We start from the raw sequence: 16,930 nt of genomic DNA, 5'->3' as shown, positions 1-16,930 counted from the left end.
TGATCCACTATGCCTCACAATGATGGAATCCGTTACTTGTTATCCGTGCTGTACACTCAGTAGTATACTTAGTTAAATTAAAACAATACAATTGATCCCATAAAAACAAATAACAAGGCACTATTTACAAGTAGGTAGCGAATTATTTTATATTTTGTTCATTTTATCAATTACCGAGTTCAGACTTTTGTGGGCTTAGCAATTTGTGGGAAGCTGGTGACCTAACTGGCTTCCTGAAAGAACTTTTCAGAAAGTGGCCGGAAAACCACAATCAACTTGGAACTGTTATATCGTATAAAAATGTAAAACCGCGGGTACTTTTTACAGGTCATCGTTATGGAATAAGTATATCAGTATGGTATATGAGGATGTTTATGATAGAGAATTGATGGTAAAAGAGAAGAGAAGTGGGGCTGAAAACACACGATAAAATTAAGTGAAACAAGCTTCCTTTGGGTATACGTGGTATCACAATAGCGTTCAGTACATTGTTTTTTAAAACCGTTGAAATTACATACACACATAATTGCATAGCCTGTTTCATTGATTGATAGCAAATCAATATGTCGGCAAATATACAGCAAGCTCCGTTAAGTAATAAGGCTTAATACGTTTTCAAATTAAATTTCGTCATTTGATTAAACGGAAAAAAATCGATCATCGCAACTATAATAACAAATAAGATATCAAAAGTGCTCACTTCATTTGAAACTCTTTGTATGTATGAAACGTTTTATCTTTTTGAATATTGATGTACAAGATGTGCACTGCGTCCATGCAGTAAAGCTAAGCGTAGTTTCAATTTTTGGCATTGAAACCTTATTTTAACGCATTGTGAGCAATTAACTGATAATAATTATGTTATTTTCAGTTTGAAATGCCTGAAACGTCAACACCATCCACGTCTGATGGGTCCCTTGCCCTCTCTAGACGTCCATTTCCCTTGTCATCTTCTAGCGGATCTGGCCGACCTTCATCGGCATCCAGATACGATAGAAATGGACAAATGTCTTATCATCACCAAGTAAGTTGTTGATTCTTTCAAAATATCATTGTGTCATCATTTGATGTCATTCTACGTCTAGGTTCCTTTGGCTCCTACCATGGGCCATCACAGAGAAACGTCCGCTTTTGTACCAGTGGTTCCTTCTAGGAATATGCAGCATCCTCTTCTATATGGTGGAGAGATGCATCCGCTTATTGGGCTGGAAAACAGCGACGGCGGCAAAGGGGCAGAAGGTATTTGTGGCTTCTTTTGTCAGTAACTGGAATACTTTGATGGTTTTCTTAATGCATGCAGGTTCATCCGGGCTACGTAAATCTTCTTCCTCCTTTGACCTGATGGCCATGATGGCCGATAAGCGCAAAGAGCTACATTTGCGAGAAGAAGCAGCATGCGTGGCTGCAGCTCACGCCGCCGCCATGATGCTGCCTCATAGGTCTGGGCATCATGCTAGTTTAATGGACACCTCTAATGGACAGCAAACTCATGGTTACTCAGGCTTTCTGCCAGCCAGTCCTGCCAATGCAGGTTCTTTTGCGTTCCCAGGAGGCAGTACGATGTTTCCACCAGGTACTAAAGTCGCTTTTGATATGGTAGCAGAACATAAAGATTGAAATTCTTACCAAGGACCTCCTCAAATTCACGCTCACTTGGATAGAAGATTACTGCGAGCTCCAGGCCGCGCTTCTAGACCGAAGAAGCAATTTATATGCAAGTTTTGCAATAGACAATTTACCAAGAGCTACAACTTGTTGATCCACGAAAGGACTCACACAGATGAGCGGCCTTATAGCTGTGATATTTGCGGAAAAGCTTTCAGAAGACAAGATCACTTAAGAGACCATCGGTAAGTTCTCTAGTTTTTTGATTGCATGCAGTAGCTGATAAAGTGTTAAGAAGCGCATATTTTAATAAAATTATTGCGTTCAAAGTATAACTAGCCTACTAAATGCAATGGCATTTAAATTATCACATCGACGGATCAGAGCTCTTCATAAAGAAATAGCTTAAATTTAAATCCCGGCTTAATTTGAGAATAAATGGTTTCTAACCAGTTTTTCTTGACAATCGTCTTGATCCCATTATAAATTATATTATTAAATTCTTCAATATAAAAGTGCCGTCCCTATTTATCAACGGATTAAAGCATTCCATTGCCCTCGTATGTGAATATCCAATGATGACGGCTAAAGGTAAAAGATTTTAATTTATGGTTAAATAGGTTTTTGTTTACCTGGCTTGGTGTGGACGGTTATTTTGCAAATTAACTTGACTGTTTTAGCCCGCGTTATATTATCAAAGAGTAATTTTTTATTTCACTTCATTTTAAAATTATGAAAAATTGGGAAGGTGTGAATCCTAAAAGTATTTTGTACAGTAATCGTCCAAAGTGAGTTCATAAACCGGTATGTGTCTACATCTAATCTACATCAACAATAAGATAAACGATGAGAATTTTAACTTTGAAATATATTTTAAATATTTCCAATAAAAATTGCTTGCAGCCGATGGCAAGAGACGATGATAGCATTTACAGGTGCAACACATTGTTTCTTCGATTTTGTTTAACAAGAAAGTCCATATGGATCAACCACTTAAGAAACGTTAATTTTCTAAGAAAAAGTAGAAATGTTGTTCAAGGTTGTATGGGAGTTGTGACTTCAAACTTCGATAAAACGATTCATTAGTTTTTTTCATCTTTCTTAAATTTATATATTCTTTACCTGCTCCAGGAGCCCGTTTATTGCTCTTGAATTTTAATTTCACTATTTATTCTCAATTATTTTTTTCAAATATGTTTCTATTGTCTTCTAAATTTTTTCTTACAATGAAGAGTTTTTTAGCGTCCGAAAATTCTAAATGAAAGGGATTTTTCGCGGCTTTAGCGAACAAATAATTTTTGGAATAAGAAAAATTTACTACTTTCGACAGGACTTGAAACTGCGACCTTCATGACTCCGGCATAATTATTTCTATTACCTATTTATATTATTCATATTATTTCTTACTTTCATTCGATGGATTTTTTCAATTCAATAATGATGAATCGTTAATTCTTGCACAGTACATACTTAAAATTTCGATTGATTGGACTTTTATCACTATTTTAAACGTATCTACTATCTTAATTTTTGTCATTCGTTTTGTTTTATTTTATGTTATTATAAACTTTCAGAATGGTATGATATGATGATTGAGAGGTCATGTGTGTGTAAAGAATATCAAGAAAGTACGTAAAATACGATTCATTTTAATTTATTATTTGGTGACCGATAAACTCTAATTCGTTCAACGAATAATTTGTGAATCCTTTTTTTTTAAAGTTCAGTTTACACATTTTTCTCCTGAAGTTTTTATATATCAGCGCACGTTCAATATGGGCAAGCTATTTAAACATAATGTTGATAAGTTTTTCGAAAAAAGAGCGAAAACCTTATGAGAACTAAGAACGAAAGCTCCCAGGAGCGATTGAATTGGAATAAAACTTTTAGTTCAGCATTAATTGACCAATATTTTGATACATTTGTTATCATTTGTTTTTAGTTATCACGGGTTTTTAGCAGCGTGTTTTCATTTCTGTGATTGATTCTTTCTTGAGTTCTTTCATCAAGCTGTTTATTATCTTTCTGTTTAATTACATTTTGAAACCAATTTTAACATTTCTGTCTGTTGCGCTTTACATACTCCTGGCGCCTTCATTTCATTTTGTTTTTCGGAAATAGTTTTGCATATATCTGCAATTTTCTGTGATTTTCTGTGATTTAACACTTTGGATTATTTTTATATTCAAATAATTGTTTTCTGTTGCAAACATTCAATATGTTACAAATAACGCTTTGGAACTGACTATTTTAATGCAGAGACCGAATCTTCTATTGAACAGTTCTGATATTTAAGTGTAGGCTCAGCTTTCCGTCTGATCTGTTGCCTCAATTTATCTTTAGCATTCACGATGTTTTTTTTTATGCAAAATGATTGTGATTGAATTAATTGATTATTAAATTCCATTTTGCAATTATAGATTTCCAAGTCAAACACTTGTAGCCTCAGTAAGAGCTCGCCAAAGTAACTCAGTAAGACTTGAAATTGAGTGAATCTTTAAGCTTTATTAGATTATTTGAGTAGGATTTGAATGTCTTGTGCCTTACATACCTACTGCATGCATATATATTTCTGGGCAGATGTAGCTGAGCAAGAACAACTCTATAATTTGAAAAAATCTCCAGCAAGATAGATGGTCCTTCTTATGAATTTTTTGTTAATAATTTTCTACAAATTTACATGCGATCTTCTGGCCCCTATAATTACGATTTTAAAAGCAATCGTGTTTGGGTTTTTGTGAGGGTCAATTAGGCATCCTCATGTGGAGGTCGTCGATGTTTTTTACCATGCCAGCTAGCAGAATATCGTGGGAAACGGGTACAAACGGAAACAAAAAAGTACAATTTTCGCCTTTGGACTGTTTGAATCAAACCAGCAATGACCTTTATTTGGGAACCGCTCTGACCATAACACAAACAAAGTCCCTTGGATTATTTGTCAACGCGAAGCATTAGACAAACAATCAATTTCAAAACAACCATCATCTGGCTGGGTATATTTTGGAAGACCATTTCTAAGATAGAAATCTCCCTTTTGAAACACAGTGTGAATACGAACTTTTTAATCCCTTGGTTGGATATTGGTGGGCGGTGAACATCCTCATATGTTCAGTGTCGTACGTACAAGAAAATAAAATTCGACTTGAATTAATATGGAATTCAAAAAGTTTGTTTAAAGAAAGTCCTGCTGAGAATACAGCCAAACATTCATGTATTATTGAAAAGCTTGATTAGTTTTCATTAATTTTCCTTGGCTGCTGAAGGCTTTCAGATTGTTAAACAGTGTGTGTTTTCAATTTATTTAAATCGCTGTAATTTGTTGCATTTAATCAACTTGATATTTTGCTACTCTAACAATGTTTTAATTTGATTTAATTGGATAACGCGCTACGCCACTGTTAAATTACCTGGACCCTCCTAAAGAAACACGAAGAGAGTGGAAAAAAGCGAGTGGACCTGTCAAGGGGTCTCAGGTTTGTGCTATTGTCCGGCATTTGATTAATACTTTTCCCGGCTCTTAAGTCTAATCTATTCGAATTGTATCATTATAGTTGAATAAACTGGGTATTTTTAAATTAATGATTGTGTAGAAGGATGACTTACAAAAAGACCGTATGGAATCCCTTTAGAAGAAAACAAGAATTCTCCAGGTCTTTATATACATTTTTTAAAGATACTATAACAGAGAATGATCATTTTGGGAATTTTGCAGATTTACCTTAATTTTTTAAATACATTTTTGCTTAAGCTTTATTATTTCAAATTTCAAGAGATCTGTTTTGGTATAAAAATGGCATAAACGTAATTATGATGAATGTATTTCAAATCATTCGTCATTAAACTCCAAATCTAATTCATTTAGAGAGATTTAAAATATTGAAAGGTTTCAAAATAAATTCAGTTGTTATTATTATTCTATTTTACAGGGTGTTATACATATATATTTTTTTTCATTTCTGACAATTATTTTTTCCTTTTAAATAAGAAGTGAAACTAAAATTTATATTTGATTTTCGTGAAAGTTTCATATGTCTTTCCTCTCAATATCTTTTACCCGTACCGATGTGTTAACTAAATTATGAGTAAACCACAGAATTTAGTTCAATAATGTTTGCTTTATGTAGCGGTTGCATTTTTTTTCAATAGAACGTTTTAAATTTCATTGCATTTATAGAATGTTCATTAAAGTGGTTTTAACTCTTAAGGATGTCGCGGAATTCAACGTATTGCGTTTACGTATTACCGTGCCCTTCCAAAATTCAAATTCCATACTTAATATTAACTAGGTAACGGCATGTATTTCGTATATTTCCAACAAAAGTTCATTGAAATTATTTATCAAGTCGCAATTGCCCATTGCCAGCATTGGCCCAGTTATTGCCAAAACTAATTCAACACCTTTTGTTATGGGTCGAATTTGATTCGGAATAACACGATTCCCAATAACCAAGTGTGAAAAACACTCCCAATGACTAAATGTCGGAACTGACTACAATTTATAATAATTTACTTTAATCTATTGTCCATGGGTGGTCTGCCGCAATGAAATCTGAACACTTTTCTGTTTATCTCGGGTTAACTGGTTGCAAAATATTTTTTTTCATTGCAAAGGAGAGAAAGGTTGAAATGTGCAGTAGGCCGACAGTTGGCTTTAGTACTTATTGCAGCAAATTTATAGACAGGATTTAAATACCTATGGAGTGATATGAGTTGGTTGAATCAAGTCTAATAAATAGCGTGGGAGACATTCATAAACTTTAAACTCGGTCAAAGGGCAGATATTCCAACTTAACCATGGGTAACTGAACTTTTTTCAAAATATATTAAGTTTTATTTGATCTATGAAGGGAGCACCGATGATAAATTTTGGAAAAATTGTGTTCTCATCCAATTATTTTCGCTTTTTGTATGGCGTAAAGTGAAATATCGTTTCTTTAATGAATTTCTATCGATAATTATTATCATTAATAATATGTATATGCACCAGCATTTCGCAAATTAATTGAAAAGAATTAAAGGGCCTTCGCGTTATGAAGGCAAAATTTTGTAATCAATTGTTAGAGCTTAGAATATGTATTTTTACAGACTTCTTTAAATATTCATGAATGGCATAGTCTAATTTACCCTGTGAGAAAAACCGCAAGAAAAAATATATAATTGATTGCTGACCATTAACAATGTTTAAAAACCAGTTTCGGGTTGATATGTAATTTCTTGTTTGATCTTTTTTGAGAAAGAATTATTAATATTTAGTAGGCAAATAATGATGGATTTTCAACTACCGTTCTATAACGTAGATCCGCATCCTCTATTTTGGAAGAAACCATTCTGCTCGCTATGGCGCTTCAGTTAGAGGGCCGAATACTTTGATTTTATTAAAAACGTATTACTGCTAATGGTTAAATTGACACTAGATCTATTTTACAATTTTTTAACATCTATTTTTCTTTTAAACAATTTTACTCATCGCCATTATCACGCCTATTATAAACGATCATTAAATGTGTTTGTTGGCAAAATCTGACGATTTTCAATATGAAAAAGTAGCACAGAATCATAGACATTAGTTATACTAACGACGTACTTTGTTTAAACCAAATCGACTAAACCACGTTTATTAATTTATAATATTAAAGCTGAAAATGAATACGCAAAACTATGTAAATAGTCGATGTTTCTTAATTGTTCCGGTTTGGCACTTTAAAACATTTCAACCTGTTTTTTTCACGATGTGAAACACTCGATACTTGATAGTGTGAGCCGACTCGACATCAACACTGTTTAACAAATAGGTTGCATTATACATTTATGCATCGTTAAACGAAACATAATATGTGTTATAGTCAAGAATTTATAGTTACTGTACTCAAATGTTCTTATGTTTATTCATTGAATGGATGTTGGGGTTCGGTGTCAATGGGAATCAAGAAGTAGAGAACTTAGAGGCTCTAATATAATATAGGGATTTTTCGTGTTACTACAGAAATTTGTAGCAAGTCAATACCACTTTATTAAATGAACCTTCCAGTTTTCTGAATTGTTTTGTACCCTTGCAATGTCCCAGTGAGTTTTTTATTTTTTTTATTGCAGAATAAATTTGCATGAATGGATTTTCTCAAATATATTAGAGAAGGGTGTATAGTAGGAAAATATATATTCTTTTCTGACCAACTTTTGGAAATTTCAACAACGTCAAGGTTTTTAATTGAAAAAGTCTTCTGAAAAAATTATGTTAAGTTGGAGTAACTTAAATAAGTAGGAAGAAAGGCGATCAAGATAATTATGCTTGTTTGCTCCATTTATGAACATTTCTGCTGCAAAAGGCGCCCTTTTCAAAACATCATCATCGTTTATATTTCCAGTACGAGATGAAAACTTGCTCAATATTTGAAATGATTTATTATGCATTTTTCATAATACAGTAACTGTATTTAATTTGCTTCTACACATTATTCATATCCCCAAAGCGTTTAAATTTCAGCAGCTGCTGTTTGGTGCCAATTATTAAGTGTTTATTCACTTAAATCTTTCTTCACGCGATGTGTTCATTCTTTGCAATAATTTCAAGTTTCAAGTGTTTTCGATACGTAACATTCAATCGGCTTGGATGGTGGCTAAGCCGATAAACCTTTTGTTGAAAACTAGTTTAATATTCATCCATTCATCCCAGATGTGCTCCATGCTTAATTATATGCTATATAATAAGAAAGGAAAATAAAAAAAATAAAATGTAGCAAATTTACTCCTGGAGGCAATGAATTATTGTTTTGAACACAACATTATCCTTGAAACAACCTTAATATAATTGTATGCACTGAACCGAACACTAAAGAAAAATTGAAACTAAAGAAAAAATTTAAACTAAAAATCTTCCATAGGTAGTAACGTGTGTAACTGACGATCATGAGCTAGCTCTAACGTTGTGGATGAAAGTTTACAAAATTTTCAATTAAATAAGTCGTACCTAAATTCTTTGCTTCAACTGCTGTTGTATAAAATACACATGGGTAAACTTACAAAACAGTATATCAGTAAAACACGCTTTTTTAATTGAAGGCTCAAATAACTGTTAATTGTGTAGCAGAAACATTTCATAATCAGCCTAACAAGTTGGTTATTTTATATACACTTTCTTGCGTCAACATGGCTTTCGCTTTTGAACAAAATTGAATTATATATTGCAGTTCAATATAAACTTTAACTGTTGTTTGCAGTTTTATTGCTTTATCTGGGAAGGAGGCGAGAATTGCGGGAAAGACTGGTAGAGACGAGTTGCTTCTAGCCCTTCGTTCGAATAGCATCATTAATTTCCTGGCTTAAGTCAAGTTTCTTCATTTCTCCAGCTAATGCTTCAAAAATCGACAAAACAGGCGGTTTGTATTTAAATTGGGAAAATGTTCCTTGGAGAGACAGATACTTAATGCTGTTATTGTCAAACGCTCTTACGCTTTCCAATAATACTGTCATATACTCAGAAGTCCCGGAGTGCGCAACACGGAAGATTTTTATGGGAAATTATATTTATGGTTGACTTAATATACTCGCACTAACAATGCCGACTTAGTAATAAAATACTGATTTATACCGTTACCTTTATGGCCAATAGAAGTGAATTACCTGCAGAATAATAATGAATAAGGTGAAGCTGCCGCACGGAGCTGGATTGATTGCGTTCACCTATAGTCGAATAACTTATTTAATTTTATATGCTTAATTTAATCATGCTCATATTAATAAAAATAATCCACCTATCGTAAGTGGACGCAATTCAACAAAGTGGGCATTTTTGCTTAAGGATAATAGGGGAAGGTGTGTCATAAACTACTTGTACATATTTATGGGCACGTTGAATTGTCTTAACGATTATTATTTATGGTTTAACTTTGACTTTGGTAACGGTACTTTTTATTTGCGTCAATTTGGAAAATACAGTTTTCACATTAATTTGATGACGTAACTGGGCTGCAAGGGGAATTTTTTGGACAAATATGGATTGGTGCCGCAAATATCCAGTTTGAGACATATAAACTGTTTAAGATAATGATGTTTTTGGGAAACTTTTTTTAAACAGGTTTAAACGGTGGCATAAAATTAGCGCTACGGACGTGAGTGATAAATTTAAAAATGTTATATTTTTACCGCTGGCAAAGGGCGCTACCTGATAGGGTATGTTTGCATTCGATCTACCTCTACCTTTATTGTCTAGCACCTTTATTTTTAGCATGGTTGTTTTATTTATGCCCCAAGCAATGCTGAACAAAACATGCTCGTGATCAAACGTGAAAACGTGGTCAAACGTCCCCAGCTTAACCGTTTTGAAGATCCGAAAGTTTAAAGTTCCGAAAACTGAAGTTATCATCATATAGTAGAATTTGATCGCTTTAGGGTTTGCCCAAGGCAGGTAAGCTTTATGCGTGTTCGACATTGATATACATTTTAAGTTTTCAAGAGCATAACTAACGCATATACGCTGTAATGTTGACATGTTCGTCAACACCTAGATATGACGATTTTTTCCTAAAAAATTGAGGAATCGCATTTTCTGCAATCTCAGTTATTTGTAAGGTTTAGTTAGCAAAATTAGTAGTTCACCAAATGTCTTTAAAATATTTCCAAATAGTCTAGAGTCTAGAGCTTCATCTTTGGAAAATTAACTCATTTTTGTCAACATCATCTGTACTCCCCATGTAAGCCCCAATTCTAATCAATGAAAAGTATGAGTTTAGAATGTATAATATGCTGCAGAAATGTTGCACATTTGCTTTCGCACACGCTCGCTGTAAAGCAGACATAAATAAGTTCTGAACTAGTTCGAATTCCGATTAAATAACATTAATGTATTGTAATTTGAAAGCATATAAATCTGTACTGTAATGTGTAGGTACTCTAAATACTGAAGTCATCTTTAAAATAATAAGATGAGAGAACCCATCAAAAGCATAAACTAATTACAGTCCGAAACGCATTCCTCCAACTAATTTACTAATGGCATTCGGTCTTGGTAAGAAAGAAATCTCCTAGTCACGTAGTAGAGCAAAAAGCGTCCCATTTTAACCCATCAGAGATGCCGGACTCATCACCATCCCGTAGCGAATGCTCCAGTACCATCAAGAACCTGTTCTTAGCCATCGCAAGAGTCTGTTGACTCCGGTACGACCTGGCTGCAAGAAGAAGTACTACTACGCCGCCATTAAATTGAATAACAGGTCGACTGGAGATGCGAAAGCCGACCATTATGTTCCCATTTAATTCACTTGGGGAGAAAGAAAGATAAGCGACCTGTATATTGAACGAAATCTTATTCCTTTGAAACAATGCCAGGCAATCAGATACGGAGATGTAATAAAAAGACAGCAGCGTTGCTATTTAGAAAATCTGAAAATAATGAGAATTTATTGTGTGGAACATCTGCCAATTCACACCAAAGCAAGCGGAGAAGATGTTGCTGAACTGCTTATAGGGGTAGAGTGAATTGTTAGATTTTAAGCGACTACCTATTTACGAAATGAGTTAGGTTACCTTTTAAGCTTTCTTTGAATTGTTATGCAATTTTTTTCTAAAATTGAGTTGGAAGACGTTTCAAAATGAAACTTCCTAGCTGGAGAGCCGAGCGTAGGTTCCCCCTACCGAATTTTCTTATTCATGACGTACATTATACATATGCAGAAGCAACGTTAACACATTTACCAATTTATAAACTGATATTTGTACAATTTGCAAATTTTATAAATATGCGACTGTACTGAACTCAATAATCTAGTGCATTTCCACCATCGAATAATGTCCAGAGCATGCTACCAGAGGCAGGATTAATATTGTACTGTTTTAATTACTAAAATTTAATTTCAAAAATACATTTTGCATATATTCAAATATTATTTAGAAGACACCACATTTCTCACCTCACATCCAGGATATTTGACAAAAAATATTCGAAAGTGGGAAAATATTAATAAAATAGTTGTGTTAAATACAAAATTTAATTTCGAAAATATCTTTCATTTTTCAAAATCACACATTTAGGTCAAACTTTAGATATTGGTCTACAAGTTTTATCTGAGTATCAACTGTGTATTTTTTTTGCACAAGAAAACCGTAAAACAATATTGCAACTTGATTTTTACATGTAAATTACATTAGCAACTTTTAGGTAGTTTGTGGCTCTATTTAAAATTAATTTTTGTTCGATTTTGCACTTTTCTTTAATAAATATTTCAACAAAACTTTCATTTTGATATTAGCAAACTAGTTAACTAATTTTAAAGCTTAGAAACTATTCAAGTAACCGCCAATATAAAACAATACCGATGCTTACAAACGGTCCATTGAGCATCAACATTGAATAAATCAAATTGTTTGCCACATTCCCGAATTAGGTAATGAATGCTAATTATAAAATAAAACAGATATTTTAAATTTTCACAATAAATGAGGAAAGAACGTACGAAACAGAGCCATAACGATTTATTAAGTAAAATGAATAAAGAAATTTTATTGTAGAGGAAGTCACAGAATATTTCCAATGCAATTCAAAAAACAAAATTGTTAATGTTTCAATCATTGCTGCAAGTAAACAAAACGTTTTAATGGCAACAACTTAATCTTATGAGTTTATGCGAATGAATAGTGATTTTTCTAAATTTTACCATGTTTACTTTCCTTATACTTTTGAGCGCAGGCAGGAAAGCATAATAATTATTATCTTGAGGCAATTCAATGACTTTTAGGATTTAGGATTTGCTTAAAACCATAATATTATTACATATCTAGTAATTGAAAATTGCGTTTGTTCCATACGTATAAATATATTGAGTATAATATAGCGTTAACGGTTATAAATATTATTTTTATATCACCAGCCTTCAAAACTACATGAGCTGCCAACAAATATCTGAAAGTTTGTATATTCACGAATATTTATTTTACATTATTCCCGCTGTTTGCTTTTGTTAGCAAATACTTGGCGTACCCCAATCTACTGTGCATTGATTGACTAGATTATTCGTTCGTCATCGCCCGTCAGATATTGCAACTTAATGTTATTTAATCTGATTTACTAATTTCATGTACATCAATAAAAAACGTTCTGTAGTTTTTTTACAACTCCTGTATACGAGTTTTTTTGATATTTTTTACAAGTCTTGATGCAAGTTCAATACACTTTCAATTTTCTAAATAGCGAATATTCATAAGCAGTGATTTATTATGTTTTTTTTTCTTGAGAGAAAATTCAGACTTCTTTGATTTTCTTTTGTGTTGCTTGTTTGCACCATCGCAAAGCTTGAAAACAGGCTGCCTAAATCTTGACTATGACTTAACTGAAATCATAGTTTTCAACTACCATCTACATATACCTTTTCTGGGAAATTGCCAATCCCCAAAACATTACGTCAAACCAATATCTTCATATATTTTCAATATCATGAAACTGATGAGCTTTTCCAGATTTTGGGCAGTCGAAGAATAATTTATCGTTTCCGTAAAAACTCATTAGTTTCAGGCAAAGCTTAACTTGTTTGATAGTCCTGCATCTTATTAACGTTTAACCAATCGTCAACCGCATGGTACTCCAACATATTCTAGTTTGCTTTTATAACAGAGAATAAACATGCATCCAAAATACCCATTTTGATAAACGCGTTTCAGCTGTTGCTGGTGACTTAATTCCTTATAAAATGTATCGAAAACACACCAATTTAATCACCCATCAATTCACACTGTTTATCATCACAGTGTTTTAACACATCATTTACATTGTTGAACTGAATCCAACTGTTTGGTTACACTCGATGTCTTAGACCATAACACTAACATCTGCTCATTAACTTTAACTGGATTTCTTAAGATTCATTTACTTTACCTCGCGCATTATTATTTGCATTATGATATTGCAAATCCTTAGTTGCTCCAAAACAGCCATGTCTCTATGTTCAGTCGATATGGCCATCATTTATATGTATTTGGAACAGCCAAAAATCGAATTAATCAATCACAATCGAAGTTTTCGGTACTGCGAGTAACAATCAAGTAACTGACCATGGATTGTGCTAATATTAATTCCTTGCATCAGACTGTTTTATTTGTGGCCACGATCTAAGTTTCCCACGACACATTTTAAGCATTTATTTTGAAGAAAAAACACCAGAGCGTAGTAACAGCCGGAAGGCATCACGAAGAAATTTGACTACGTTGAAACATATCACTAATTTCCAGTAATTACAGTTCATTTCAAAACAGTCCAGTTGAATTAGATTAATGTGAAAGGTTGAAAGACCTGTAAACTCCAGCTGCAACCAATGCGCCTAATTGAATTAAACCCAAACTATTTTTAATATCTAAAAGAATATGCCTGGAAGGTCGGGCCGTTACCAAGAATTTGCGTAGTCGGAATAATATTCGAAAAGTTTGTGCACACTTAGAAGAAAATGAAAAACGAGTAACGATGTGTAAAGTTTCTTTCTTATGTTAGAATTAAGCGCAATAAACACTTCAAGAGCGGAAATTTTTCAAACTCAAAGATTGCCTTGACTAGTTCCTCAAACACCCAGACAACTCTACTTTTTTATGTTTTCTTACTCGACAAGTTTTTCTCTCACTAGAATATTGAAAATAATTCGAAACACTTTCAGATAATCTAGAAACGGATAGGACGTTTATCCAAATTTTTGCAGGGTTAATTAGCGACGTAAAAATTGAATAATTAATTATTTAGTCAAATTAAACAGAACCATGAATGGCAATGTTAACAGAAGGCGCTGATAGAAATGCATTTTTTTCACTCAAATAATACCCAGATCTTTAATTTTAGTTTGATATTCATTATTCTTTTTTATTATGCGATATTAACAATATTTTCTTTGGCCTTCCTTTTTATTTTTCCTGGCCGACTATTTCTTTCTTTTGATGACTTAGTTCATTTTAGAAACTGTCATTTTAGTTTCGTGTTTATTTTCTTCTTGAAAGGCTTTTGCACATTTAATTTCATTTTTGACTTCCAATTTAATTAAGAAAAATGGTTCTTGTTGTAAGTTGTAAGCTCGATGGTTATACTTTGGTTTGCATCCGACGTTCTTTTATCGAGATATAGGAATTTTGGAATCGAGATAATTGAGTGAGATTAAGCCAGATATTCGAAACAGTACTTAAAAAATGCACGTTTCTGTGATGGTAAGGACCAAAAAAAGAATGAGTGAAGGACTAAGTCGAATATAGATTTAATCGTGTTTCGTACGAATTACTAATTAGTAGTTCACTTGAGGAATTAGCACAGTATTTGGAGATATATTTTTAATCGAATTGTTTCATTAGTATATCTCGTCTAAGTTTTTCATTAGTATATCTAGCTAAAATAACACCTTTATTTTCCGAGGCAAACAACCAAAATTTAATTAGTGGCAAAGTTACGAAAATCTGATAAAATGGTAGAAGTAAGTGGCTAATCAGATACTGTTACCTGTAAAGTGTATGTAAATGAAGTGTCAAGAAGTAGTTGAATTGTTTAAGTTTAAGTCGCTGTCTCTTAAATGCGGCGACCTGAAACGTGATTCAGTTAACTCCTTTGATTTTTATGAAAATGAAAAATGAGCCACAACCGTTAGGGCTTTCTCTGAATTAATGTCTATGGAAATATTATTAACAAGTATTGAATAACACCGGGTGTTGTTTTAATAACACATATTTGTACGGTAACCGATTTATCACTTTTGAACAATATACAAGATGCTGAACACATTTTTTGGTATGTGTCAGTTTTAATCTCAATATAATAAATTCACTGTCTTTGTCTTTATTATGATGATTGACTAGCAGAATCATCAAGAATTTTTATCATCGTTACAGTTAGAATTAATAAAGTTTATAGAAAAACCAACAACTACTATTAGTCACTTCAGTTTTGCTGCATTTCTCTGTCGAAATAAATAGGATTGTTTAAAGTTAGAGTTTTTCAAAAATGTATATTACTGCAGATTTATATCAGCACATATGGGATACACTAAACCACAATGAAACGAGTTACTTAATAAATGTGAATAATATAGCTCTATCTAAGTCAATCAAAAGAAGCAATTAGCGTCATACACCTAATAATTATGATAAACAGTCAGTTAATTCAAAATAACTACATGTATTTCTACTGTTTCTGGTTGTAAATATGTGTATTATAAAAAATTTCAAATTGTAAATGCACTTGAAACATGCAATGGTGAATTTATTTAATTTGTTTGTCCTTTAAAATCCAAAATCGAATAGTGATAAATACAAAAATTAAAAGAGAAAAGGAAGCAAAACTTCAATGAAACAATTCTTTAGTTCCCAGTTTTGTACAGACGAGTCGAATAACATATTCCTTTACCTGTCTTAGCTAAACCTAATTAGGTTTTTTTTTAACCCAAAAGCCATCTATTCGAAAAGCGCTCAAGTCTTCACACAACCAATTAGGAGGTAATTTTGCTAATAATTGCTTACAATTCAGTACTTAAATATAATTGAGATTTTGCCACCAGACCACACGTATATTTAAAAAAAATTAGGTAGCTGTAATTAGCAATAATTATATAGTAAGTTTTCACACACTGATGATTTTCCTAATGAGAACATTCGTCCAATTACTTACGCATCATTATACTGAACTTCTGCAGTAATTATATTATTTTTTGAGCCACAGATCCGAACTGAATGCTTTTTATTTACGTATTCCGATACACTTTGGAAGCTCATACCTACACTTTTTAATTTGCAAGTAAGGAGAGAGTTCAGAATCTGTATTGGAATAATTTTCATTTTTTATGCTTTTCTTAGGGCTCATCAGTTGAGTTGCTCATTGCGTTAACAAATATGATTTTTTTGTACAGTTTTTTGAGAGACTCGAGCTTGTAATTAAACTATCGCAGATTTAGATTCTGAATCAATTGAACAAGCAAACATGCAGTCAGATCCCTAGTTACTTTATAGAACTTAGAATGTGTATTTTTCGCGTTCAAGAATAGTAGTAGAATAGTAGAAAAAACTGCTGAACATTTTTGCGCATTTGATGCTACATTCTCGGGATTTACGTAGCATGAAAATACAGTGTGTTGTAAATGTTGAGCTATTAATTCGCGACTTAGTCCATACCTGCAATTGTACAACGAGAGCAGGAATTTTATCGGCCGGAATCAGTCGTGCGTCAAGAAGGAACTGGTCGAGCGACTTATCCGATGGTCTTTTATCTGTTTCTATCAGTTTCTGGTACAGGTATACTCTCTTAACTTAAAAGCAATTAACAGGCCACACTTAATGGTGGAAGACACGAACGTTACTTTATCTAGCTGAGTCTTTCTCTTCG

General features: G+C 32.9%; 1 protein-coding gene across 1 annotated transcript in view; it reads left to right on the top strand.

The window, feature by feature from the left end:
• The first annotated feature begins 838 nt into the window (after window positions 1-838).
• The window catches only part of LOC125503511 (protein bowel-like), a 36,214-nt gene continuing 20,122 nt past the window's right edge, over window positions 839-16,930 (top strand). The window contains exons 1-4 of the mRNA XM_048663995.1: window positions 839-1,024; window positions 1,086-1,239; window positions 1,301-1,573; window positions 1,631-1,850. Coding sequence (XP_048519952.1) covers window positions 878-1,024; window positions 1,086-1,239; window positions 1,301-1,573; window positions 1,631-1,850 — 794 coding nt within the window. The 5' untranslated portion in view covers window positions 839-877. The remainder of the gene's footprint in view (window positions 1,025-1,085; window positions 1,240-1,300; window positions 1,574-1,630; window positions 1,851-16,930) is intronic.

The sequence above is a fragment of the Dendroctonus ponderosae genome, unplaced genomic scaffold (assembly GCF_020466585.1).
Source record: "Dendroctonus ponderosae isolate FM_Combo_2020 unplaced genomic scaffold, Dpon_F_20191213v2 Dpon_F_20191213_2, whole genome shotgun sequence".
In the NCBI taxonomy this organism is placed as follows: Eukaryota; Metazoa; Arthropoda; class Insecta; order Coleoptera; family Curculionidae; genus Dendroctonus; species Dendroctonus ponderosae.
Note: the sequence above shows the minus strand (reverse complement) of the source record. Positions and strands in the feature narration are given on the sequence as shown.